Genomic DNA, 27,874 nt, shown 5'->3' with positions numbered 1-27,874 from the left:
GTGAGTCAGATACTGAAGAAGCTCTCTTGTAAATCTGTTTCTGGTTAATAAAAGAAGACTTTGGGGTCCATATCTTGCTGGTGTTACTCTCTTAAAATGCTGTGAGATTGTTTCATTTTCTGCATATGTTATTTTCAGCCGTTAATAATAGCTTTTTGTAGAGTATTGTGAGCACAGGTATCTTGTTCACTTGCTGGGGTTTGGGTGCTGTTAGGTTTTCTGAAGTAATGGCAGGTATCTCCATTACTTCCTGAGATCTAGCAGCATTTTTGCCCTCTTTATTGACAGTTGTTTTGAGCTGTGCAGAAAACATCATTGAAGGAAATTTTGTGGGCGTTCGGGGAAGTTCTCGGCTGAACCAGCCAACTCTTGCAAGCATTTTTTGCTGAGCCCAGTTGGATTTGATCCTGGGTCTATCATTCGGTTTATTTTTCTAAGTTTGCATGAGAGATTTTCTGAAGTTCTTCACAGTGACGATCTGGAATTTCTGTTTTTTAAAATGTTTTCCGTGCTTACTGCTGAATCTGGCTGTTAAGGGGCCAAATCTATAAATTTATTAGCTGATCTAGGGTTTCAAAATTTTTCATTAGGGTTTTGATTTTGTTCTAGAGCTGTAAATTTTTTTGTGTAATTTTAATTTAGTTTCGAAGGGCTTTACTCCAAAATTTTGCATATATCTGCCGGGCTTTTGTTTTCTATTTTGCAGGCTACAAGCCTGAGATGAGATCTGGAGGAAAAATTAAGTTCTGCAGGGTTGTCATTTCGCTGTCCAGGGTTTTGCAGATCTAAAAAAAAAAAGGTTCACATCAATTCCATTAGCTGCAAAACCTGAAGCAGCCAGTGTCTCTTGCTGCCGTCCGATGCTGCATTTCTCTGCTGTCTACCTGCGTAAATCCGTTGGACTCTCAGTCACATTCGCATATTCCACGCGGGCCAAGTCTTCTCTTCCGCTGTCACCCATCGCTGCAACACGTGACCGTTTTCACGCTGCCTCATTCTCTCAAACTCTGCTCCATTCGACTGCTTGTCCCTCCTCTCCACGCAGTTGTTCCTCTTCTGCCTTTCAAAACGCAAGGAAAACATTACCATTATAGCTCTCTCTTCACTGCATGCCTCTTGCAGAAGTTACCCAACCTGCAAACAACAGCCAGAACACTGCTCTTCCACGTTAAACCTGCAAACTCCCTGCATTTCTTTCCATAGCCCCGCTGCACTTCTTTTGCCATCGTATGCCATTGAAAACTCGTCCAAGGCTGCAGGTGCAACAACAAACAAATTTTCGACTTCAAATTTTTCTGTGTGGTAAATACATCATGCGTCGAGTTCTGAGACATAGCCAAGCCTGCGTTCCTCCATTGAAATCTCACGGATCTGCACACGTCCACGTACAATGAGAAAGGGAAAACGCGGAATCGATACCAGGTAATACGTTGGGTGAAAACGCGTGATTTTGGTGGACGGGCCAGGTAACTGCGTCTTCGTTGAATTAAATTTTTGGTAAGTCGAGCGCTCAAAATCAGTTCCGTAAGTTTACTTTCAAGTCTTCGCTGTAGTTTTGGATGCGTTTCCGTCAGCGTAGGCGTAGGTTAGCGTAGATTGTGATTTAAAGTTTAATTTAATCTTTGGTTTTTGCTATAGTTCGTTTTATTTTGGTTAGATTTTTGTATTGTAAAAAGGTTTTGGGATTTTATTTAATATTAACTCATATAAAAAAAAATGAAAAGGGGTTAGCTTAGGTTTGTTTTATAATTTTGATTTGGTTAGATTTAAAATTTTCGTGTAGTTTTGTTTTTATTTAAAATAGTTTTTTTTAATATTTAGTCCTTAGATTAAGTTTTAATTAGACTTTAGGTTAGATTTTAATTTATTTTTAAGTTTAGTTTAGGATTAAGCTTAGTTTTAGAATTGATTTTAAAATTTAAATTTTTAGATTTTAAATTTTCATTTTTTTTATATAACATTAAAAAATAAAAATAAAAATAAAATAAAAAATAAAAATAAAAAATTCGAAAAAAGTATTAAAAAAAAAATAAAAATTTGTGGAAATTTTTCTTCATCAGATCCAGTTATTTTTCGCGAATTGTCGTATCTTTCATGCTGAGATCTAAATTTTCAAATCGAGATGCGAAATTGATATCTGGTTAATGGTTTATGATTCGTGGTGGTTTAAAGCATTTATCTTTTTTTTGAAAATTCTCAATTGCTGGATATCGTTTTGGTCATTCTAGGAGCATTGTGATTTAGCTGATGATAGATGATTGCTGTTCATGGTCCATCTTTTTATATCATTTAACAAGTAATCGTTTTAACCACAATCTCTTAAGGCACTGGTCTATTAAATTAATCAAATCCATCGAGTGCTTTTTATATCGTATCTCGTGTCTCCCAACCAACTGGTCGACAGTTGGTCTCATCATCTCACAGGGACTACCCCCCTTAGCCGCGGGAGACAGGCTCAAACGGAGGGATCGGGGATCAGAGTGACAGCCCCCGGTCTGAGCGTTGTCGTGTCAATCCGCGCGACAACAGAGCACATCTGATGCTACCACAAATCGACACATAGAAGGGGCTTGCAGCATAGTTTGGCCACTTGTACCCATTACAGGGAGAGAGTCAGGGTTTGCTTGATAGATATGGCTGTCCAAACAAGTAGAGCAGCATGAGTTCAGCATGGACCAACATCAGCATAGTAGACTTGTTCCTTCAATCGGAGTCCATGACTTAGATTGGCGGGAGATCATGAGTTGGTATCCTTTTGATGGAGTATCATTTTTAGTCAGGAGCATTGTATTGTAGGAGCCCTCAGAGGTGAGGGATATCACATGCTTCAGTTCGCAGCAAGATATAGGCTGGCCACACATCATTATTTCAGCACGACATCAGCCTGATGAGATTGACCTTGGTCCATGCCAAGGGTTGGATTGGAGAGAAGTGATGAGATGGTACGCAGTTGGTGGGGCAACATTCACAGCTGGAGTTATAGCACAGTAGGAGCCATGGAGCATTGATGCTCCTTCTTGGTGGCATTGGGATCCAGATGGATTTACTAGTAGCAGGTTGAGTTAAAGGTGGGCATGGGATCTAGGTATTGGAGGATCCAGTCATGTTTCGATTGCTTGGAGGCGTGACGTGGAGTAGTGGTTCGTATGGAATCCAGGCATTGGGTCTCAGTTGCGTTGCGCCACCAAATTGGTCCACAGATCTGGATTGCTTGAGGGAAAGAAATCTTGGGGTGGGAGGACTGTCATGTCCCCATTTTTATTCTTCTTCATAGTACAACCAGGGTGGATTTCCAGGGCAAGGGATGGCCAGGTTAGTGGAGCAGGTTATGTCATCAGGGGTCCCGAGGAAGTTTTGAGGAGTTTCTATGAGATGTGATGGCATTCGCTTGGTATATTCCATCATCCGCACAGTTTTCCTTTCGTTCCGACGCATTCCAACAACTTTCAGAAAACTGAGTTATTAGTGGGCTTGACTCAATTAATTAAATTAAGATGGCATTCTAGGAGGAATACGTGACAGAACACCTTAGTGTAATAGCTCATTGGAACCAGAGCGAGAAGATCTATATAATGGGATGGTTAGATGAGAGTTTCAGTGACCTAGGGAGACAGAATGGCCAATTTACCATTTTCCCGCATTAAAAAGAATATTTTAATTAAAATAAGAGAGAGAAAAGTGCTCCATGATTAAAATAATAATAAAGTGGGAGGTTCTAGAGGGATCCATCAAATCTATAAAAGAGGAGGAAGCCATTGGAGGACATCTTGGAGTTGATATTGTTTCTTGTATGTGAGGTCGAGAACGTGATTCTCTACTCCATTGGTAGCCTCGGGATAGAAACCCTCGGGTGATATAGAGAGATTGGGTGAGTTACCCATCTTCCCTTGGTGAATTCATCTAGGGTTCACAGGTTGCAGTGTATATATTTTCAGTTTGTTTTGGAGGCCGATTTGCGGCAATATTGTAGATCTATTTGAGGCCAACTTTTCATCTCAGCTACATGGGTTGTTTGTGCATGTAAAACCCCAACTTACCTAATATAATAAAGCTGAGAATTTTCTTGTTCAGTGTGTTATGGATTGCAGTGCTCTGTTGTCTTTAATTTTACATGGCAATCTTCTGTTAAATGCATAATTAGTTTTTATGTGAAGTGCCTGTTCCAAATTTTCTGCATTTGGGACATTACATTGTGGTTATTGTTATTGTTCTTTTCATTTTTTGGGTCATCTCAGCGTTTACATATTGCACATGGGTTTCTAGGAGTCATTCTAGTCCATTGCTTCCAGCATCCTAACCTCAAGCATTGTGAAAACAATTAGATTGTAATCACTTGGATCCATAGTATTCAAAACCGGTCTTGCTAACCGGTTACCAGTCTAACCGGCCGATTAGCAGACCCACTGGTCGAAACCGGCCAAAAAACCCGGTCAGATCACCCATTTCGCTATTTTTTGGAATAAACCGGTCCTAACCAGCCGGTTTAGGACGGAACCGGCCGGTTTTTAGCAAACTGGCCGGTTCCGTCCTAAACCGGCCGGTTAGAGGCACACCCACCATCAACTCAAAAAAGCGGCCTACTATTTGGTAATTTGTGACGAGGATTTACAAAACAGGGAAAAATTTAGCCTAGAAGGTCAAAACATGAGGAATTTTAAAAAATAGGAAAATTGATTGACATGGTCCTTTGCAATCTTTATGTTATATGGATACACAATGTGAATTGTCTGGGTATTGCCTACTAATGTCTTTCCTTCCCATTATTGTCGTGTTCGTTCTAGTTCTCTCTTTATCAATGTGATTAACTGGAAAAGAAGGCAACTCACTGATATCATTTCTTTTCCTTTTGAATACATTGCATGTGTTAGAGTAGAAATCAACATACGTGTACGTCAAGATTGACCCATCTAGGAGCTGCCATAAAATGGAAACACCATATTTACTTCTTTGCATAAGAAGGGAGAGAGCGAGCATACATCCTTTGGTTCCAACTTGAAGAGTATCTATATCTTCCCGAGAACTGGCATTCGTGGTTGAAATCTGGAGAGCCAAATTTGGTCTAAGGTAGAAATTTATCTCATGTTGAATGGATTGTTCACCTATTGAAAAGTTTCTGGCCAATGACACTTCCACAAGAAAGAGGTGACTCCTAGTCTAAAACATACCCTAGATACTCCAACTAGCATGTCAGATCATCCACTTGTCCCCAAACACAACCCCTGTCCAATGAAGAGGAGAGAGAAAGAGAATATTGTACTAAGCAACAATAAAATCTCAAAACGTTATGATGACTTTGTAATTGCACATAACGTGCTTAATCATTTTAGTTTTGTGGCTAGTAGTGGTGATGAACTTGATGATTGATCATGTGTACACTGTAGACTTGTAGTAGGCCAATGGCCTCATGGCTTGCAGCATTGTTTCTGGACTTTATAGGCCATTTAGAGCCTCATTGCTTATGTATTTTGCTATTTTGTCGATGATATGTATTGCACTCGGTGCCATTTTGATATATTCACCTTTACATGGTATATAAATGAGCAAACTTTGCATATTTTGTCTCTATTGGCTTGGAATCATTGTTTTACATCTTAAAAATAGTTTTGTTTCATTAAAAATTAATTATTTAATGTATTTTTTTAAAACCGGTTCATTTAGACCAAACCAGTCCCTGTTAGACCGGTTCCGGTCGGTAAACCGGTTCATTAGGTGGACTGGTCCAGTCACCGGTTCCGGTTTTAAAAACACTGCTTGGATCACATACTAAATGTTTGAATAAATTCCTATTCAATCATCTTAATCTGAAATATAAATCTAATCTCTTTACAGAACCAAAGTGCTTTATGGTGGTTTTCAACACAGCTGTTAAAATATGCAAAGCCTATTGAGAAGGGAATGTTTTTTATGTTTTAACATAATCATGATTAGTAAGAAATATGAGGAAGAAAAACTGCTATAGAGACACTTCTCTGTCTCATAGACCCTTCATGGACCTCATTGCAAATTGCAAACAATTACACTTAAGTTTCCTAAAAGTAAACTACATGTTTCTCATGTCTAGCAGCCAACAATTTAATATCACACAATCCTTTCTTAAATTCCTCAATCATTTTCATAATTGGTGAGTGTAAGAGTTGTGCATAATACTATATAGCAGTGTTGAAAAAATCGGCATCAGAAAAAAATCGATGAGGGTCTAGAAAACATCTTGGAAACATTGGTGAAAAAATCAGTAAACCATGGCAAACATTAAAAAATACAAAATATATTCATTTCTTCAAAAATGGCAAAAATTGGAAAAAATTGGTAAAAATCAGGAAAAATTTGGGAAAAATCTTGATTCTTTCAAACCGAAAAATTGGCTGGCCAAAAAAATCATGATTTTTCGGCACACCACCCGAAAAATCTGTCATTTTATCAACACTACTATATAGTATAGCTTGTTATGCTTACAAACTTGAAGCAACTACAAATGTTTATAGTGAATTCTAAATTTTTAATATTTTATGACTATATTGTTATTATTATATATAATTGTTTTCCCCTGATAATTTTTGGGGTGTGCTCTAGCCATCCGAAAAATGCACCTCCCTGTCCTCGTCATTCCCCTGTTATGAAAAGGAGTGCACCATAAGAAAACTCCCAAGTCTCCCTTAAGGTGGACGCATGGGTCTCCAAGGCACAAAAGCTCAACAAGCAATGAATATAACCCTTGAAAGTTGATGGCCCCTCCAAATCAGCCTGAAGATGTCAAATGCGAAGTCAACACGGTGTAATCATCCTTCTTAAATCATGCCAATATTCTTGTCAAGTCAAGGGAGGGACTAGTAAGTCCACAAGTGCCAAACAGAACCCCCAATGCAATCTCCAAGGTGGATGTCCCATCAAATCAAGTGACGCGTGCCTCCAAATGGTGAACAAGGTGAGTGCTCAAGAAACTAGGACGTGGCATGGCATGAGAATTCCAATGTATGAAGAAGTAACCCCAAGCTGTTTTGAGCAATGCCTTGGGCATTATGAAGATGCCCAAAAATCAGGATGAAGCCAAATGTTCAAGAGGAGCCATGCCACATCATGTGACCCATCAGTAAGTCATAAAACTCCAGCTCATCATAATACATAAAACCAAGTGAGTCCCCCAAATATTCAGGACTGAGTGATGAAAATCACTACGGTAGTGAAGAAATTCACTAGTACTAAGTAGCATCCCTATTCCAAAATAAAGGGTAAAAATACCTAACAAGCAAAATTCCATGCTGTTGGAATCCATGGAGGGGGCTCATCAAGATCAACCAGCCATTAATTTGTCTTATGATCACTAAAACACACCCGAGAGACCTCAAGAAACACTGACAATGTTCAGCACCAACTGCTGAGTCTTGATCAGCATGCATAGACCAGAATGAATCATCCACAAAATGATTATTCTCCATCTTTGTATCATCCCGCAAAGACACACCCCTCAGATGACCTTGTAACTGGGCTGGTTTTAAGTTTCTAACAAATAGACAAGAGCATCTACTGTCAACACAAAGCTTATGATTAAATTGATTGGACATTCATCAATTATATGTTGACCTGTCTGGGCTTTGGTTCATAGTGTGTTTGTTTTGTTACTCCATTTATTTGATGGTGGCAACATTATATATCTAGAGGAACGTTAACCTAGCTGCTTTTTGCTAATTATGTGAATGCCATCTGGTTCTCTAATTTCAATCTCTGTATATGATCAAGAACCCTGGAAGTAGGAATTGATATTGTTGAAATTATACATAGTTGCAATTGGAAACTGTGACCTTCTGTTGAATTCGATGCAATTCTACATCTTGTTTCTTGTATTAGCTTGGCTTTGGCCTAGTGTTTTTCAACATGCTTACAATTCACTTCATTAATCTGCCCATTTAGCAACTGACTTTTTCATTCAAAATTGAAACCAATAATAAGCATTGAGGGTTGGACCTCATGCAAAGTTTCAAAGACTATTATTGCATTTGGTGAAGTGTTGTAAGGTACTGCCAGGTGAGACTATTCATCCCACAAAATTTGTTTCTCAGGCACATTACTGATTGAATATTGCTCCACTCTTTACTTGGAGTCTTGGTTTGAATGTTTGTTTTGGGGATGATAGGGAATGATCATACTAATCTTGGTATTTATTACTATTACTGGGTCCTTCATACCAGTGTTGCGAACATCTCGATAACATCCCGATATTATCTCAAAATCATGATTTTTTGGCCTAGCCGATGTTTGTCGATTTTTAAAGATATTTTTATGGTATCTTAATTTTGCCAATGTTTGCCCTGATATTTTCCTGATTTTCCCAATTTTTTGGTTTTCCAGACCCTTGCCGATTTTACCCTGATGTCGATGTTCGCAACATTGCTTCATACCAAGTTTGTTGTACATACACAGTAACTTGGAACCTTGAGTGAGAAAATGGCAGGGCTCCTTGATTAAAAGCACTTCAATGAACAAAAAAGTTTTGTGAGGCAATTTTCAAACATATAATCGAGGCTAAATAATTACTGTCATCAATCTCTCATTTGAATAACATATTTAATATTTATACTGGAGAAATTGGCTATTCTGTAGTAAATGCATGCCATCTGCATGATATCTATATTGTCATAATAAATGATGGTGTTCTGATGCCATGGATTCCTTATTTCTCTCTTATGATGCTTTTCTTCAATGTTCGAACGACATAGCCATCCTTCAAAAATTTCATTCTGGTGGTGTTGTACGATGTGCTTGCTTTAGACTTTTTGTACTTCAAGCTGCTTAAAATAATCTATAGATATTTTCTCCTGCAGTTTAGAGTAATCTCTCCAGGTATCTTCTGCTTTTTCCTGTAGGTATGCTGCACCTGAGCAATATATTATGAGTACACAGACCCCATCTGCCCCCCCTGCTCCCGTGGCTGCTGCACTTTCCCCTGTTCTCTGGCAGGTTTGTACACTTAATGTGTTCCATTCATGAGCTTGACCAACACTCCAACTATGTTTAATATGTAGACATATCTTCTGAAACCAGTTGCTTGTATTTCATTATGATGATGATGATGATACAGATGAACTTACCAGACAGATTTGATATTTACAGCGCAGGTCTTATCTTTCTACAGATGGTATGTTATAAGCTTCCACCCTAAATACTCTCCTTATATGGATTTTAGCTTTGCATCTGATGTATAGGTTGTAAATTAATTAGTTGTTTTCCTACATTTGAATTTTTCATGTATTACAAGAAAGTGGATTGGTATTATTATTTATACATGTATATGTCTTATATTGAAAATACAACTTATATTACACATTGGAATCATATCCTCTTCCTCAGTGCTATCAGAGCAGAATTAAAGTCATAACAAGGAGCCACATTGAATTATTTAGCATATTTAATCAGAATAATGCCTTTTGTGAACAACTCATACATATCTCCTCTGTTAAAATCCTCAGATTATGGTAAACAGAAAATTAAACTTTATAACTTGGTAACTGGAATACCTAAACTTCAATCGAAATTAGTTCCAATGATGTAGATATTATTTTAGCGCTTCCAGTTTATCATTAAGCAATTACACTTTGGAAATTCAACTTTAAAAGCATTAGGACTGTTGTCGCCTAAGATGTACACCCAAATGTGGGAATTTTTTTTGTTAAAATGTGCAACTAGGGCCAAATTCCACTTTGGGCAGCTCATTAGCCTAAGATGATTATTGGAAAAAAAATCTTCTTTTTGAGAGGACCAAAATCGACCTTCGAAACACCGAATTTGGACAAGGAGAAATATGTTTTTGATGTCAAGCCCACAGGTGCAAATTTGGTCAAGGTCAGCGTGGGGTCAAATTAGACAAATTAATCCCCCTCCAACACATATAAATAAAGAAGAGCCTCAACCTCATTTGTCACATTTCACACACATGATTCTCTCTCCTCATCAGATTTGTTCGTACATCTGAGGCAGCTGTTCTTCCACACATGCAAATTCTTGGAGCTGTTTTGACCTGCGTTGACTTTATGTTTTGAGAAGACTTTGACCAGCATTCAGTTTTGGACTTTTGAGGGACTCTTTGACTGTGTTTTGACCAGAAAATGATCTGTCCTAGCAGGCCGCATTATTTGACACAAGAACCGAGGCAGGAGGAGCTGTTTGACTGGGTTTGATTGCAGGCTTGGAGGACTGTTTTGACTGCAGGGTGACTTCATCATTTGACCAGGTTTGACTGCCATTTTGTTAACTGTTTTTGCTGCTGTTTGACCACCAAGGAAGGTTGAGTATCCTTGACTTTGACCGAGCTCAAGAGGAGTTGTTTGACTGTTGCATTGAATGTTGATTGCTTTCTAGTTAGGGCAAGTTGACTGCTGTTGACTTTTCAGAATTGCAGACCTTCATCAAGCTGATCAGATTTGACCTCATCAGTTGGACATTGGTTTGGATATTTTGCAAAAGTCAAGTCACATTGACTTTGACTTTCATCATTGTACTCTATTGGACATTCTCTCTCTGCTGAACATTTGATATTTGATAATAAGAAGGATTGATTAAGGGTTTTCTCCCCCTGGGGGTTTTTCCCCGGCATTAGTCAAATATTGGTGTTTTCTTGTTTTGACTTGTCTTCTACATTTATTGTTTATGTTCTATCTACAGTTACTGTCAATGTGAATTAATGGTTTATGTGATTGCTATTGGAAATTAAAGTGGAATTTTCATTGGGCTAATAAAAGGACATTGGAGTAATTGTTGCAAGCATAGAACATACCATTGTTATCTAAAATTAACATGGTATCAGAGCTAAGGTGAGGACAAGCCCAAGCAAGAGAAACAATCATCACCAAGATATTTGTTTAATAGGACTAGTCTCCATGGCTGCTACTTCATATTTTAAGACTGAGGATAAGTTCAATGACAAGTCATATTATCATGCCTGGAAGATAAGTCTTGATTTGACCTTTGAGGATGTCATGTCCCCATTTTTATTCTTCTTCATAGTAGAGCCAGGGTGGATTTCCAGGAGAGGGGATGGCCAAGCCAGTGGAGCAGGTTTATGTCATCAGGGATCCTGATGGAGTTTGAGGAGTTTTTATGGGATTTTATGGCATTCGCTCGGCATATTCCATCATCATCACAATTTTCCTTTCGTTCCATTACATTCCGACATCTTTCAAAACTCAACATTATTGTTGGGCATAACTTAATTAATTATGCTCGAGGTGGCATTCCGGGGAGATTAATTGATGGAACACCTTAGTGTAATAGCTCGTTGGAACTGGAACGAGAAGATCTACATGATGAGACTTTTGGATGGGAGTCCCAATGACCTGAGGAGACATGGTGGCCAATTTACCATTTTCCCGCATTAAAAATAATATTTTAGTTGAAATAAAAGAGGGAAAAGTGCTCCATGATTAAAATAATAATAAAATAGAAGATTCTAGAGGGGTCCATCAGATCTATAAAAGAGGAGGAGGAGACCATTGGAGGACATCTTGGTTTTGATATTGTTTCTTGTATGTGAGGTTGAGAACTTGGTTCTCTACGCCAGCAGTAGCCCCAGTACGGAAACCCTCGAGTGATTCAGTGAGAGTGGGCGAGCACCTATCTCTTCCCTTGGTAAATCCATTCAGGGTTCACAGGTTGCAGTGTATGGTTTTTTAGTTGTTTGGAGGCTGATTTGTGGCATTGTTGTAGATCTGTTTGAGGCCAGCTATCTCAGCTATACGGGTTGTATGTGCATGTAAAACCCTAGTTTATCTAATATAATAATGCTGAGTATTTTTCTATTCATGGTGTTATGGATTGCAGTGTTTTCTTTGCTTAATTTTACATGGCAATCTTCTGTTAAATAGATGAGTTTTATGTGAAGCGCCTATTCCAAATTTTTGCATTTGGGACATTACCGTGGTATCAGAGCCTTGATTTTGGCTCAGCCTGCGGGTTTGGGTTTTCAGTTTCAATTTAAGTATTCGAGGGTCATTGTTTCTTTTATTGCAGAGGATTGATATACTCTTCAAGGAACGAAATAGATCTTGCTAAATTGTTACAGTATTGGAGGGTTGAATTCAAGCCATAAGGCCCTATCATCATTGGAGCGCTAAATTATTGAAGACTGAGAGCATTGTTAATTAAGGAGGGCCGAATATTATTTGTGTAATACCAAAATTATTCAAGAAACCACCATTGTTTCAAGAGCAAATAAAATTATTTTAGATATCCTTAGAAGGCCGAATTGATAAAATTTTGGTGAAATACGAATTGCAATTCGTGGAAATCAAAATTTGTAGATTGTGGTCTGCACAGATTTCAGTAAAAGCGCTAGTCGAAGGGAATGAATTCACCATGGACTGTTCGATTCATCCATTAAGGGGCTGCATTGGATCCCTTGAATTCGATTCATGTGTCAGGCAATGCCTACAACTTAAAATTTGGTTGATCGTTGTGCATCCCCTATTTCGGAGGAAGAGTGCATTGACTTTGCACACCAGTTCGTGGAAGGGTCGTTGACAGAGGATGTAGCACAGGTCTATTCTAGATCATCATTAGCTTAGACGACACTTGAAGACGACGAATATTGCATATGCATGGCAGTGAAAAGCCAATTGTGGTAGCAGAGGATCATCGTTACGCCATTGCAATTGCTCATCCCCACCAATACAATGTCGCACTCCATTACCGTTGACCAAAGCAGATCAAGGTCACGTCATTATCAATCGAAGAATAGAAGTGCAAATCAATTATTTTCGGGGTCGAGTTTGGTGAATCATGACTTGAGAAGGCCTGCGACATTTGAAGCTGAGTGTCGAAATTCTTATTAAAGAGACCGATATAAAAGCCGAGCTTATCAGTGAGTAGTCCCATTATCCAAGCGTTGCAACTAGTGTCAAAGATCAACGGGCCGTTCCATGTAACATGCAGTTAAGAACTGTAGTCGTGGAGCCAATCAAGCTACGAGACCAATAACTGTATTGCAAAGGTGCTAAGAGAGGGAATCGAGCTGTGTCGAGATCATATGCAAGGAATACGAGGACTGTAGTGGTCACAATAGGGATCGATGCGTCTTGCTGTTGAAAGACTAGACATGCTTAATCAAAGTCCGAGCGGTGTATGTTTAACAGAGCGCATAGTAATGTGCATAAACAATATGACCCACCTGCAATAGAGCATTTTGATTGTAAAACGACGGTCGAGGACTATGTGATGAGAATCGTTGTCCGTATACACCTATGCTTATTCACACAATAGGTTGATCAAAGTATAATGGAGATACCAGTTTAGATGTAATGTTCCTAAACAGGAATATTTAAGTGATAAACCAATTAAACAAATAGTGCAATAGTGGAAAATTAAAAACATTTAGCAAACACCTATGAAACACTATAACGCTGGAACTGCTGAGCCATATATTATGAAATATGAGAGCATGAGTACACTATATAAATGGAGTAGTGCACTTGGGCTTGTCTCAAGGACAAGCTGGACCAAACCCAGGTGGTAGAATAGCTGGAAAGATGGTTGTTCAGCTGTTGCTCTACTATGCTCTGCACTGTCCCAATAAACTATCGATCTGCTGACATCGGCCTGTTGGAAGGTGCCTAAAAACTGCCCAGAAGATTCTGCCTTTTTAGCCTTAGACTCCTTGGACAAAACCTAGAAAAACCCAGAAGGGAATTTCTCTGATTTTGACTTTGGATTTTCGGCCTCTTGGGCATTGCTCTCCAACTACATCTGTTGACTTTCGGCCTGCTGGAAAGTGCCCAAAAACTGTCCAGAAAATTCTGCGTTGTTAGCCTTAGACTCCTTGGACAAAACCCAGAAAAAACCTAGAAGGTAAATTCTTTGATTTTGACTTTGGATTTTCGACCTCTTGGGAGTTGCTCTCCGGCTACATCTGTTGACTTTCGCCCTGCTGGAAAGTGCCCAAAAACTGTCCAGAAAATTATGTCTTTTCAGCCTTAGACTCTTTGGACAAGACCCAGAAAAACCCAGAAGGGAATTTCTTTGATTTTGACTTTGGATTTTCGGCCTCTTCGGAGCTACTTTCCAGCTACTGCTGCCAAATTCGATTTGTAGGAAGCAACCTACAGATCCACCTGGAAACACCCCTAAATGCTGCTTTTCCCTGTACTATCCGATTTCTTGCTTCCCGGATGGTCCTTGGCCCTAATCGCTACTCAATCAAGCCCCACGAATTTGCTGTTGGAGGCCACTACGCAGTCTCTCTGCCCATAAATGTATACTGCTATGTGTACTGGCTGGCTGGCTGCAAAACACTGATAAAATACCCTCAGTCCTCCACCTTCCTTGCTCCTGAAAACTCCCAGCAAGTGAGGGGCCTCTTGGTTGGCTAAATCAACCTCTGCGTATTTTTGGCTGCCCAGAAAACATACAATCCCTTCCTTTGCATGGTTGGCTGAGTTGTGAATCGCTGCTGGAAACACTTGCAATCTCTGTGGAACAGCCTCCCTAGGGCGAGCATGGATGTTCCCCCAAAGTAGAGGTTGAATCTTCCTTGTGGAAGACTCGTGGCTAAACAGGCAGTAGACTGGCTAAGTAGCAGAGCGTAGAAGAGTGAGTTTGTTTGTCAAATATTCAGAATGAAAACAAAATGAGAGTTGATCTCTCTTTATAACTCTTTGGGCCCCCTTAGGCTCATGTGGGCCCCTCCATCCACCCATTCGATTTTCTCTCCAAGAATATCAAATGGCTAATCTGAACTCCTATGTGGGTGGCCCCCACATTCCACTAGTAGCTAAATAAAGTCGATTTGGTGCCTAAGTCCCTAAGTCAAACGTGTGGGGCCCTATTCCTTAGTCAAAAATGTACAAAATTGTGTAGCAGCACCCTATTACTAATGTGTTTGAGAAGGGACATGACATTAGACTTGTATGGTTCGATTAAGAACACTGTGTGCATTGCTATTATAGTAGGTGGTTCCTTGGATGCCGAGTTATAACACTAGAATTCCAAAAATTACTTGACCAATTGTTGTAGGAAAAAGGACGTGTTTTCTTTTTTGATGGTGACAAGTCAATACAGACGCTAAGTTAGGGTGGTAAGCATAAATTACATTGTTGTAACTTTATACGCATTGACATGACCTTTATCTTGCTGCAACTTTTTATGCTGGGCACTCATACACACATTGTTGTAGTCACCACATTGTTTCTTGGCCAAGTGTTGTGTTAGGTGAAAATGTATGACTGAGTCTTTTTACTGTCTTGAGCTGAGTTGGGGCTACTAATTTCTATGAGCTCAGAAAATTGTTGTTGTGTTTGTATTGCATTATTGGATACTGTTGGTAACAGTTAGAGGGTGCATGGTCAAAGTTTGAGTGAGTTTTTATGGTGAGAGTGTATGGTTGTTGTAGTCACAGGTTATTTTTAAATGATAAATTTATTGAACCTTGTAAAAGAAATCAAAATGTCAGAGTTTTCTTTTGAAAATTGTACGAAAGTGTTGGGAAGGTCTTAGAATTTTGATGATGCCCTGTATAACTACTGAGAACGATAATATATAGTATTGCAGAGGGCCTAATTGTTGAACAGTGGCAAAGTATTGCTAACAGTGTTTGCAGAGCATAGGATATAGAGAACACATGTTGATATTCGTGTTGATTGGTTGAGAGTGAGTTGATGAGGAACCAGTGAACAATGGAGTTTTTAAAACACCTCTTAAATCAACACAACAATACATTAGTGGACTGCAATCTAGACCAAAAACCCAAACTGAACAACAAACCTTTCTCAAGGGGGTTCAATGCCTTTCTTCAACAAGAGCAGTCAAAGGATTTACAGAAGGAGCCAGAAATGGGGCACAAAATCCTTGCACTTGGAACAGATTTGAAACACATGAAGGTGACATGGAAAATCCTTTTCAAATTAGATGAACTAGATGCACTCCTCTTCAAAGTAAGCCAGTTAGAAGGGAAGAAACTCATTTGGGCACTAAAACCAGCTATGCTTTCTCTCATACAACACAAGTTCTTGGAGGAACCGTGTAAAGGGGTTAGACTCTCAGTTGTATCTTGTCTCAGTAACATCATGAGACTATCCACCCCTATAGCTCCTTACAATGATGATGTTATGAGGAGAGTCTTCAAGCTGATAGTAGAGACTTTTCAGGACTTGGACAACAGTGTAGACTCTACCTTTGGGAAGAAGCTTGAGTTTCTAAGAATTATGGCGATGACTAGGACTTATGAAATCATGTTTGATCTAAAGCGTGATGGTTTGATCCTTCATATGTTCCAATCTTCTTCAACATTAGGAAGCATCATCCTGACAGAGTCATATCACACGTGCAGTCCATCTTGTCCTCATGTATGAGAGGTCGTGATGCCATCGCTCGGGAGTTACAATCTCGATTGTTGTCTGTTTGGAGGAGAGAGCAGTTTGTCTCACCCGTTGCTTATGGTCTGTTGTCGCACAGATTGTCTAGGTAGCGCGACAACGCTCAGACCGGGGGCTGTCACCCTGATCCTCGATCTCTCCGTTTAAGCCGTCTCCCTAGGCTAAGGGGGGTAGACCCTATGGGATAAAAGAAGACCAACTGGGAATTAGCTGGGTTGGGAGACACAACGAGGGAATCAAGCACTTGATTGATTTGAAAAATTGATTAGCCCTTTAAATACTTAAGACCAGTGCCTTTGCTAGATGAAGTGAAAATCAAATAATTGATTTGATTCTTAGGAAGTATAAATACGAACAAATCTTTCAACAATTGCTTGAAAATATTTACTGAAATGTCTAGCATACGATGGGCATTAAAACATTCAAGCAACCACAATCAATTTTAATAATTTAGCAAAGCTCCAGCAATTAAATTTTCAAAAGATACAATACTTTGAATGACCACAAAATGATAACCAGTTCATAAAATGAATCACCACTTTCAGATAGCTAATCTTTAAATAAACATTTAAGCACATTTAACTATAGAGAAGTGAAACATTGATACCACAAAAGTTCTCCTTTCAAACTTTAGCCTTAACACAAAAATTTCAAATTTAACAACTTGATTATTCCGTGAATTTCTTTTAAATCTGCTAAGCAATTTTATTTTTTATTTATTTATTTATTTTTTGTGTGAAAATGAAAATCAAAAAAATTAAAAGAAAATACAATCTAAAAAATTATGAAACCAAACCAAGTAAACAAAATAGAAGATCTACACTAACCCTAACTTAAATCATATGTTATACAAAAATTAAAATGCCTAACCGTATATATATAAAAAAGTGAAAATTTATAAAATCTAAATTTTAAATAAACAAAACTCAAATCTAAATCAAAATAAAAAACATAACCTATACAACAAAACCCAAGATCTAAATTTAAAATCTAAAAAGAACTAACGTGACAAATAAAAAAAATCTAACCCTAATCATAAACATAAAGAGAGGAGAAATAACAAAACGAAATCGAATGTATCGAATTGTTTTTCTCGTAGGTATGCGAGATGCTTGGACAGTGAAGGTGGAGGATGGAAACAAAGGGAGCGATGTGGATTTCTGTGGCAGCGGATGGAGAAAAGGCAAGGTTGCGGATATGGTGAAATCGAAGGGCAGTGAGGAGGACATGGAAGACAACGATGAGGGTTTGCGAGTTAATGGATGAAGAAGCGTGAGGACAGCATGTAGAGATTGCGCAGGTCGGAAGAAGAGGAAAGATGCAGGTTTGCATGGAGGGAGAAAGGGATGGCGGCGAAAGGGAGTTAAGGGTTTCAAAGGAAAAACGTAGGTCAGGGATGAGGGACGGAGCAAGGAGCAGCGTGAGAGTTTCGATGGAGGATGGATGTGGGTATGGTTGCGTATAGAGCAACACGACAGAGCAACGAGAGGGCTTGGATAACTGCGTGTAGAGGCGGGGTAGCAGCTATAGGTAGTAGCAAATGGGCAGGTGAAGATTTGAGATGCGTGGATATCAATGGCAACGGGTTTGGTATGATGCAGCGTTAAGAGGATGCGGGCTTGCATGAGATAGCGTATGGGCAGCGTAGAGCAGGAATGGAGACTCGCGCAGGAAGAAAATGAGGAGAACATAGAGATCGAAGAGCAGAAGAATTCATTGTAGGTTACGAATAACAGCGAGAACAATGGGATGGTCTGCGTGAAGGGAGAAAGGAAGTAGAATGGAGGTTGCATATAGGAGAGGCGTGCAGATTGGCAAAGCAGAGATGGCTTGGATCTGGCAGAACGCTGGAGCAGAGGACGCAAGTCAAGGCCGCAGGCCCTAAAAAAATATTCGAAATTTTTCTACAACTAAAATGAAACCCAGAGTAGCAGCAGACAGATGACAAAATTCTTCAGAAAAACTGAAAAAAAAAATTTAGATCCTTTTGCTTTAGATTTGCCTGATGAAAACCCCACAAAAATTCTCTGGATCTGAAATAAATACCCCAGCAAGAGCTGACTCTGAGGCCAGATCTTACCCTCCAGGGCCTAGATCTGGCTTCAAGATTGAATCTCACCTTCATATCTGCAACCTGTAATGACAAAAACAAACACCCAGAAACAAAATATGCAAGAAACAAAACTAAAAACCCTAAAACCAACTAAATAATTACAATTTTCACAGTTTAAAGGCTCTAAATAGCCAGATTTGCCAGTATGCCACATTAATATTTTTAGAATTTTAAATTTAGTATGAGGTGCTTCAGAAAACCCTTCATGCATCCACCAGAAAAATTCTAATGATAAGCCCGGGATCAAAACCAATTGGGCTCTTCAGAAAATGCTTTTTCGGTAGTTGGCTGGTTCAACCGAGAACTTCCCCAAACGCTTGGTAATCTCAAAAAAAGGATTTCCTGCACAGCTTAATTCAACCATTAACATAGAGAGAGAAAACGACAATGAAATTCAGATCTAATGGAGACCTACCATTATATTCAGAAATTAAACTATCATTCAAACCTCAGTGATCAGACAAGATACCTGTGTCTAAATCACTCTTCAATAAGCTAACATCAATGGCTGAAAGTAAATCTATGCAAGAAAATAAAACATCTTACAACATTTCCCGTAGAGTAACGCCAACAGAGATTAACCCCAAAGTCTTTCTTTATTTGCACATGAAAACGATTACAAGAGAGCTTTCACTCAGCACACGACTCCAAGGTCGAATCCTCTCAAATGACCCCTGACACCCTATTTAAAGAAAAATTTCCCAACGGCTAGTTAGAGTGATCCATGTCAAAGTAATCTCGACCATTGATGAGGATCAAAATCTCTTTTAATCTCATCCGTCGAAATTTTAAATGCATTTTAATATATTTAAAAATTAAAATTTTGCATTTATTTCCTCAAAACTTTGACTTATTATTATTTTATTATTTTATTTTATTTTATTTTTTATTATTTATATTTTTTTATTATTTTTATTGGGCCCTTGAACTTAGCCTTTGGAAAAAAATTACCTAGGACCTAGGACTTAGGACTTATGAGGGGATAAAGCATTTTCCAACCCTGAAGACACTTTACATCATGATTTTTACATTTTTACATCTCAAGGGGGAAAACCCATTTGACATAGACCCTCATAGACAACCCAATTCCGCGACACAAATATAATCTAGCAGATCATGCAATTTGTAATAACCTAACCAAATAGTCAGGATTATTCCAAATCACTTTTACATAGACTCGATCTAACATACTAGGACTCCCCTAAGATTCTAATGACAAAATCCATTCCGGCTTTGGGGTTAGGCTGAAGGAAAACTCTGCCGATCATGGATTGGTGAGACAAAAAACCTTCCGAGATGTAGATCATCACTAGAAGATTAGGTTTACCTAGGTAATTACATGACACAGATCTGCTAAGATTATTTACAATTTACACATGCAGACTGGGTTTACAAAATAACATGATCAGGCTGATGATGATAGTCGAATGGCACGAACACGTTGATCAGGTGCTATCCCTTTTTTGAAAAATGGGGGTGTACTGCTATGGGTAGTTGACACATAGTGGTCAACATCTGGCTCTATTTGGGGACACGTTGCTGCACTATAGGAATGTGAGAATCTAGAATCTGCATCCACGCAACACAAAATAAAACATAAGTAGCGTCCATCCAAAAATCATCATATAACATTAAGCACAGGAAAGATATAAGCTCTTCATTTATTAACTATCTAGTAATATGAAAAGGTAGATCTAATCCTAAAACAGAAATGAAATGCTGAAAAGACAAGGAGTAGGGTTAGAAATACAGAGGATGCCCCATGGCATCATATGCGTTCAATATAGTGTATACTGAGCATTTGCCTGCTTTCAGGGAAATATGTCGGTTGCTTCTCGAATGTGCCATGTCCAATCCTGCAAACGGTAAGACTTTTTCCTATCCGAAAATCAAGTTGGTTGTGGCCATCTGATGCATCAAATCTTTTTCTCATTTTCTTTCTCTTGCGCTTTTTCTTCGTGGCAGGCTGTATCACTAATGATGTGGAACATTCTGCTCCAAAACTCTTAGATGAAGTATGTAAGATATGCATGACATGTCTTTCTTCATTCTACATCTGCTCTGTCAAGGATGATGGATCGGTCTCACAAGTGTCATGAGTTATAACTTGAGCTTCTATGACTGGTGGATTAACCTTGTGAGCATCAACCTAATTATTAATTTTCCTTTTATCCAGGTCACCTTCAATTAGCCACTTTTCAATGGAACAAAGGACCTCATAATAAGATGGAGCTTGTTGCAGCAGATAATGAGGCTTCTGATCTATTGGCATCTCCTTGTTTCTTTCATCCACTGACTGATGCTGAAATTTCTATACCTGTATCGTTATGGCATCCATCTGGCTAGAGTGTTCAGCTTTCATAGTACAGATTTCCCTGGCATGATCTTCCACCATGGTCAATAACTTATTCTGAAGACATATCTGACTAGCTTCCATATCTTTTATTACTTTGTCGTCCTTTGCCTTTATGGTCATCAAGCAATGTTGTATAGAGTTTATCTATTTCTTATGATTTGCTTGCAGGTAGCCAACTGATTATTATAATCGAATCTCATGATGGTCATTTCATCATCCATAGTTGACAACTTGTTCTGAATAGCACTTATTTCTTCCTGATAACTTGCTTCCGCGGCAGTCACTTGATTTGAATGCTTGAGTTCCATGATCGTCATATTTTCCTCTAAGCCTGATAACTTGCTTTGCATAAAATTAATTTCCCTGTCATGATTAGGTTTCATGGTCTCAATTTCCTTAGCACGCTGACTTTGCATGTTGGTTACGTGATCAGAGTGTTTAATTTTCATGATTTCCATCTCCTTATCACATTTTTCTAGGTGGGTGCGTAAAGTTCTCATATCATTGGCATAATCAGTTACAAATTTTTCTTGACTGACCTCCATATTTTTTACCAGCTGCATTAGTTCATCTATAATTTGCTTCTGATTTTCCCTTTCATGGATTTGATCTGCAACAGTACAGGTGGATGACACATTCTAATATGAAGAATTGTCTTGAAATCTTTCATTGACAACTAGACCATTCATAAGATTACTTTCATTCTGTTGCACAATTTTAGGGGCACAAGGCGAGCTATCTTGATAACCATATCTATCTTTAAAAGCATTGACAATGTCTTGTAAAAGAAGTGAAAGAGTCTTCAGAACAATTATTAAAACAATTCAAAGCATCACCCTCTAAAGAAAAGACAAATAGACGCGTTTTGACGTCTTCATGATTATACTGAGGAGGTCTACAATATATGAACATTATACGAGAAAAACTGCTTAGATGCTTTCTAACAGTGACTGAATCACCACCCAAGAACAAAGACAATTTAGAAATGGCCACTTCCGGAATATCATGGAGAACATCAATAAAATGACACGGGGTAAACGAATAATCCATGATGAATAATGAGGGACCAAATGGATGATAGAGAGAGATCTCTGCTCAAGAAAATCAAGAGATGAAAGAAGTGGAGTCGCCACTTGAACATGAATCTAACTCTAGGATCTAAAAAGCAACAAACAATCAGATATGAGGGAGGGCTTCTTGTCTAAGAATAAATGAATGAAAGAAATGGAGTCGCTACCCAAACAAGAAACGAACCGAGATGTCCAGGTGCTAAAGGTACGATTAAACGATATGACGAAAGATAGGGCGATGAAAAGATCAAATGATGCCAAAAAATGTTCGCTGTTTGACAGGCTAATGAATGGCAGAAAAAGATGAGATGATGCCAAAAAATGTTGACTTTGCCAGCTCAAATGAATGATAGAAAGATGAAAGTTGAATGATGAATGTCGTAAAGCCCATGCCCAATAAATTGGTCCCCGGCAACAGCGCCAAAAAATGTTGTCGTTGCCGGTTCAAATGAAAAGATGAGAAATGAGAAGAAAGATGAGGAAATGTCGTTGAAACGCTGAGAATAAAATGTCCTAGGCAACGGCGCCAAAAAATGTTTTCCCATAGATTGTCTAGGCAGCGCGACAGCGCGACAACGCTCAGACCGGGGGTTGTCACCCTGATCCCCGATCTCTCTGTTTAAGCCATCTCCCTAGGCTAACGGGGGTAGACCCTATGGGATAAAAGAAGACCAACTGGGAACTAGCTGGGTTGGGAGACACAGCGAGGGAATCAAGCACTTGATTGATTTTGAAAATTGATTAGCCCTTTAAATACTTAAGACCAGTGCCTTTGCTAGATGAAGTGAAAATCGAATAATTGATTTGATGCTTAGGAAGTATAAATACGAACAAATCTTTCAACAATTGCTTGAAAATATTTACTGAAATGTCTAGCATACGATGGGCATTAAAACATTCAAGCAACCACGATCAATTTTAACAATTTAGCAAAGCTCTAGCAATTAAATTTTCAAAAGATAGAATACTTTGAATGACCACAAAATGCTAACCAGTTCATAAAATGAATCACCACTTTTAGATAGCTAGTCTTTAAATAAACATTTAAGCACATTTAACTATAGAGAAGTGAAACATTGATACCACAAAAGTTCTCCTTTCAAACTTTAGCCTCAGCACAAAAATTTCAAATTTAACAACTTGATTATTCCTCTAAGTGAATTTCTTTTTAATGTGCTAAGCAATTTTATTTATTTATTTTTTTTTTTTGTGAAAATGAAAATCAAAGAAACTAAAAGAAAATACAATCTAAAAAACTATGAAACCAAACCAAGTAAACAAAAGAGAAGGTCTACAATAACCCTAACTTAAATCATATGTTATACAAAAATTAAAATGCCTGACCGTATATATATATATAAAAGTGAAAATTTATAAAATCTAAATTTTAAATAAACAAAACTCAAATCTAAACCAAAATCAAAAACATAACCTATACGACAAAACCCAAGATCTAAATTTAAAATCTAAAAAGAACTAACGTGAGAAATAAAAAAAAATAAAAATTCTAACCCTAATCATAAACATAAAGAGAGGAGAAATAACAAAACGAAATCGAATATCGAATTGGTTTTATCGTAGGTATGCGAGATGCTTGGAAAGTGAAGGTGGAGGACGGCGACAATGGGAGTGATGCAGATTTCTGTGGCAGTGGATAGAGAAAAGGCAAGGTTGCGAATATGGTGAAATCGAAGGGCAGCAAGGAGGATGTGGAAGGTAGCGATGAGGGTTTGCGAGTTAATGGATGAAGTAGCGTGAGGATAGCGTGTAAAGATTGCACAGGTTGGAAGAAGAGGAAAGATGCAGGTTTGCATGGAGGGAGAAAGGGATGGCGGCGAAAGGGAGTTAAGGGTTTCGAAGGAAAAACGCAGGTCAGGGATGAGGGACAGAGCAAGGAGCAGCGTGAGAGTTTCGATGGAGGATGGATGTGGGTATGGCTGCGTATAGAGCAACATGACAGTGCAGCGAGAGGGCTTGGATAATTGCGTGTAGAGGCGGGGTAGCAGCTACAGGTAGCAGCAAATGGGCAAGTGAAGATTTGAGATGCGTGGAGATCAATGGCAACGAGTTTGGTATGATGCAGCGTTAAGAGGATGTGGGCTTGGATGAGATAGCGTATGGGTAGCGTAAAGCAGCAATGGAGACTCATGCAGGAAGAAAATGAGGAGAACACAGAGATCGAAGAGTAGAAGAATTCATTGCAAGTTAGGGACAGCAGCGAGAACAGTGGGATGGTTTGCGTGAAGGGAGAAAGGAAGCAAAATGGAGGCTGCGTATAGGAGAGGCGTGCAGATTGGCATAGTAGAGATGGCTTGGATCTGGCAGAACACTGGAGCAAAGGACGCAAGTCAAGGCCGCAAGCCCTAAAAAAAAAATTCGAAATTTTTCTGCAACCAAAATGAAACCCCGAGTAGTAGCAGACAAATGACAAAATTCTCCAGAAAAACTGATAAAAAATTTCAGATCCTTTTGCTTCAGATTTTCCTGATGAAAACCCCACAAAAATTCTCCGGATCTGAAATAAATACCCCTGCAAGAGCTGACTCTGAGGCCAGATCTTACCCTCTAGGGCCTAGATCTGGCTTCAAGATTGAATCTCACCTTCAGATCTGCAACCTGTAATGACAAAAACAAACACCCAGAAACAAAATATGCAAGAAACAAAACTAAAAACCCTAAAACCAACTAAATAATTACAATTTTCATAGTTTAAAGGCTCTAAATAGCCATATTTGTCAGTATGCCACATGAATATTTTTAGAATTTTAAATTTAGTATGAGGTGCTTCAGAAAACCCTTCATGCATCCACCAGAAAAATTCGAATGATAGGCCCGGGATCAAAACCAATTGGGCTCTTCAGGAAATGCTTTTTCAGTAGTTGGCTGGTTCAGCCAAGAACTTCCCCGAACGCCTGGTAATCTCAAAAAAAGGATTTCCTGCACAGCTTAATTCAACCATTAACATAGAGAGAGAAAACGATAATGAAATTTGGATCTAATGGAGATACCTGCCATTATATTTAGAAATTAAACTATCATTCAAACCTTAGTGATCAGACAAGATACCTGTGTCTAAATCACTCTTCAATAAGCTAACATCAATGGCTGAAACTAAATCTATGCAAGAAAATAAAACATCTTACAACATTTCCCGTAGAGTAACACCAGCAGAGATTAACCCCAAAGTCTTTTTTTATTTGCACATGAAAATGATTACAAGAGAGCTTTCACTCAAAACACGACTCCAAGGTCGAATTCTCTCAAATGACCCCTGTCACCCTATTTAAATAAAAATTTCCCAACGACTAGTTCGAGTGATCCATGTCAAAGTGATCTCAACCATCGATGAGGATCAAAATCTCTTTTAATCTCATCCGTCGAAATTTTAAATGCATTTTAATATATTAAAAAATTAAAATTTTGCATTTATTTCCTCAAAACTTTGACTTATTATTATTTTATTATTTTATTTTATTTTTTATTATTTTTATTATTTTTATTGGACCCTCGAACTTAGCCTTTGGAAAAAATTACCTAGGACCTAGGACTTAGGACTTATGAGGGGATAAAACATTTTCCAACCCTCAAGACACTTTACATCATGATTTTTACATTTTTACATCTCAAGGGGGAAAACCCATTTGACATAGACCCTCATAGACCACCCAGTTTTGCAACACAAATATAATCTAGCAGATCAAACAATTTGTAATAACCTAACCAAATAGTTAGGATTATTCCAAATCACTTTTACATAGACTCGATCTAACACACTAGGACTCCCCTAAGATTCTAATGACAAAATCCATTCTGGCTTTGGGGTTAAGCTGAAGGAAAACTCTGCCGATCATGGATCAGTGAGACAAAAAACCTTCCAGGACGTAGGTCATCACTAGAAGATTAGGTTTACCTAGGTAATTACATGACACAGATCTGCTAAGATTATTTACAATTTACACATGCAGACTGGGTTTACAAAATAACATGATCAGGTTGATGATGATAGTCGAATGGCACGAACACGTTGATCAGGTGCTATCCCTTTTTTGAAAAATGCGAGTGTACTGCTATGGGTAGTTGACACGTAGTGGTCAACATGGTCTAGCTGAGAGGTTGTTTGAGCAGAACATTGGGTTGTTTAGGAGACAATTGACCAGGGAGGAGCAACTCAGGTTTGGGGGCTCATGCAGCAAGAATGAGATGATGAAGGGACTTTGCTTCATCTACAAAGGACCTTGGGGACCTGATCACTCATGCTTGAGTGACACTAGGAGATGACATTGGTAAAGTAGGGAGATATTCTTTATGTTTGTCAGGATGAGGACTCTTCATTGGACGAGTCCATGGGTTCATACGATGATACCTTAGAGGAGCATGAGCAGTCATATGTACTTGATGATAGTAGCCCAGATATGCATCCATGTGTGGTAGACGAGTAGGAGCTGCTGATTGTTCCCAGGTGGGAAAGAGATCAGGAAGCAGATGAGCGGCCGATGATTCAACATAGAGAGCACATAGAGGAGCATGAGTCATGGCGAGTCATTGACATTAGGCCAGATTCATATGATGAGCAGTATGTGGGTCCTAGGAGAGACATCCAGGATAGTGTGTCACTAGTGATGAGTCAGCATGAGCAGCATATGATGGAGCATGAGTCACCTAAGGAGGATGAGGCGCACAATATGCATGATGAGATTTTTTTGGAGAGCTAGTTCGAGGTTCATATTGAACCTGTGATGATGGAGGATGAGTAGCCACCGTTGGGGTCAGTCGTTGATGAGTAGACAGATGTACAGATAGCTAGCAGGGTAACGATGTTCATTGACACTTGTCCTCAGGAGATGCTGGAGTATCACAGGACAGTTTGGCAAGAGATTGGTGGATTGGAAGAGCATGGAGTTTCCTATCAAGTGAGGGAGATGGCAGTGCATCCATCTTTGGGTCTACCCATTGATGAGGTGCAAACAGGTGTAGTGGCAGCTAGCTGAACTCCAACATTTTCAGGCAGCAGTCCTCTCCAGGAGTACATAGACAGAGTTTGTAGCACAGTATGGCTACTTGTACCCATTATAGGGAGAGAGACTTTCTCGATGGATATTGCTGACCAACCCGATAGGGCAACCTGAGTTGAGCATGGACCAACATGAACATAGTAGACTTGTTCCTTACACAGGAGTCCATGACTTAGATTGGCAGGAGATCATGAGTTGGTATCCTATTGGAGTATCATTCTTGGTCGGAAGTAGTGTATTGCAGGAGCCCTTAGAGATGGGGGATATTACATGCTCTAGTCAGTAGCAGAATTTGGGTTGGCCTCTCATCAGTATCTCAGCGCAACATCAGTATGGTGAGACTGACCTTGGGGTATGCCAAGGATTGGATTGGAGAGAGGTGATGAGATGGTACACAATTTGTAGGGCAACATTTACAGCCAGAGCTACAGCATAGCAAGAGCCATGTAGCATTAACGCTCCTTCTTGGTGGCATTGGGATCCAGGTGGATCTACTGGCAGCAGGTTGAGTCAAAGATGGACATGGGGTTTAGGTATTGGAGGATCCGGTCATGTTTTGATAGCTTGGAGACGTGACGTGGACCGATGGTTCGTATGGGATTCGGGCATTGGGTCTCAGTGGCATTGGGCCGCTAGATTGGTCCACAGATTTGGATTGCTTGACGGCAAGCGATCTTGGGGCGGGAGGACTGTCATGTCCATATTTTTATTCTTCTTCATAGTACAACCATGGTGGATTTCCAGGACAGGGGATGGCCAAGTCAATGGAGCAGGTTTATGTCATCAAGGGTCTTGATGGAGTTTTGAGGAGTTTTTATGGGATTTGATGGCATTCGCTTGGCATATTCCATCATCAACACAGTTTGCCTTTCGTTCCGTTGCATTCCGACAACTTTCAAAAATCAGCATTATTATTGGGCATAACTTAATTAATTATGCTCGAGGTGGCATTCCAGGGAGATTAATTGATG

At 39.1% G+C, this 27,874-nt stretch overlaps 1 protein-coding gene across 2 annotated transcripts in view; it reads left to right on the top strand.

The window, feature by feature from the left end:
• The window catches only part of STN7 (Serine/Threonine kinase domain protein), a 305,972-nt gene that overhangs the window by 205,887 nt on the left and 72,211 nt on the right, over positions 1 to 27,874 (top strand). For both annotated transcript variants that reach the window (XM_089428318.1, XM_089428317.1), the window contains 2 exons: positions 8,859 to 8,952; positions 9,074 to 9,130. In XM_089428318.1, coding sequence (XP_089284444.1) covers positions 8,859 to 8,952; positions 9,074 to 9,130 — 151 coding nt within the window. The remainder of the gene's footprint in view (positions 1 to 8,858; positions 8,953 to 9,073; positions 9,131 to 27,874) is intronic.

Source organism: Pinus tabuliformis, chromosome 4_2 (assembly GCF_031772625.1).
Source record: "Pinus tabuliformis cultivar Carrire ecotype Pingquan chromosome 4_2, CPIR1, whole genome shotgun sequence".
Lineage (NCBI taxonomy): Eukaryota > Viridiplantae > Streptophyta > Pinopsida > Pinales > Pinaceae > Pinus > Pinus tabuliformis.
This window is presented reverse-complemented; position numbering and strand designations above follow the sequence as displayed.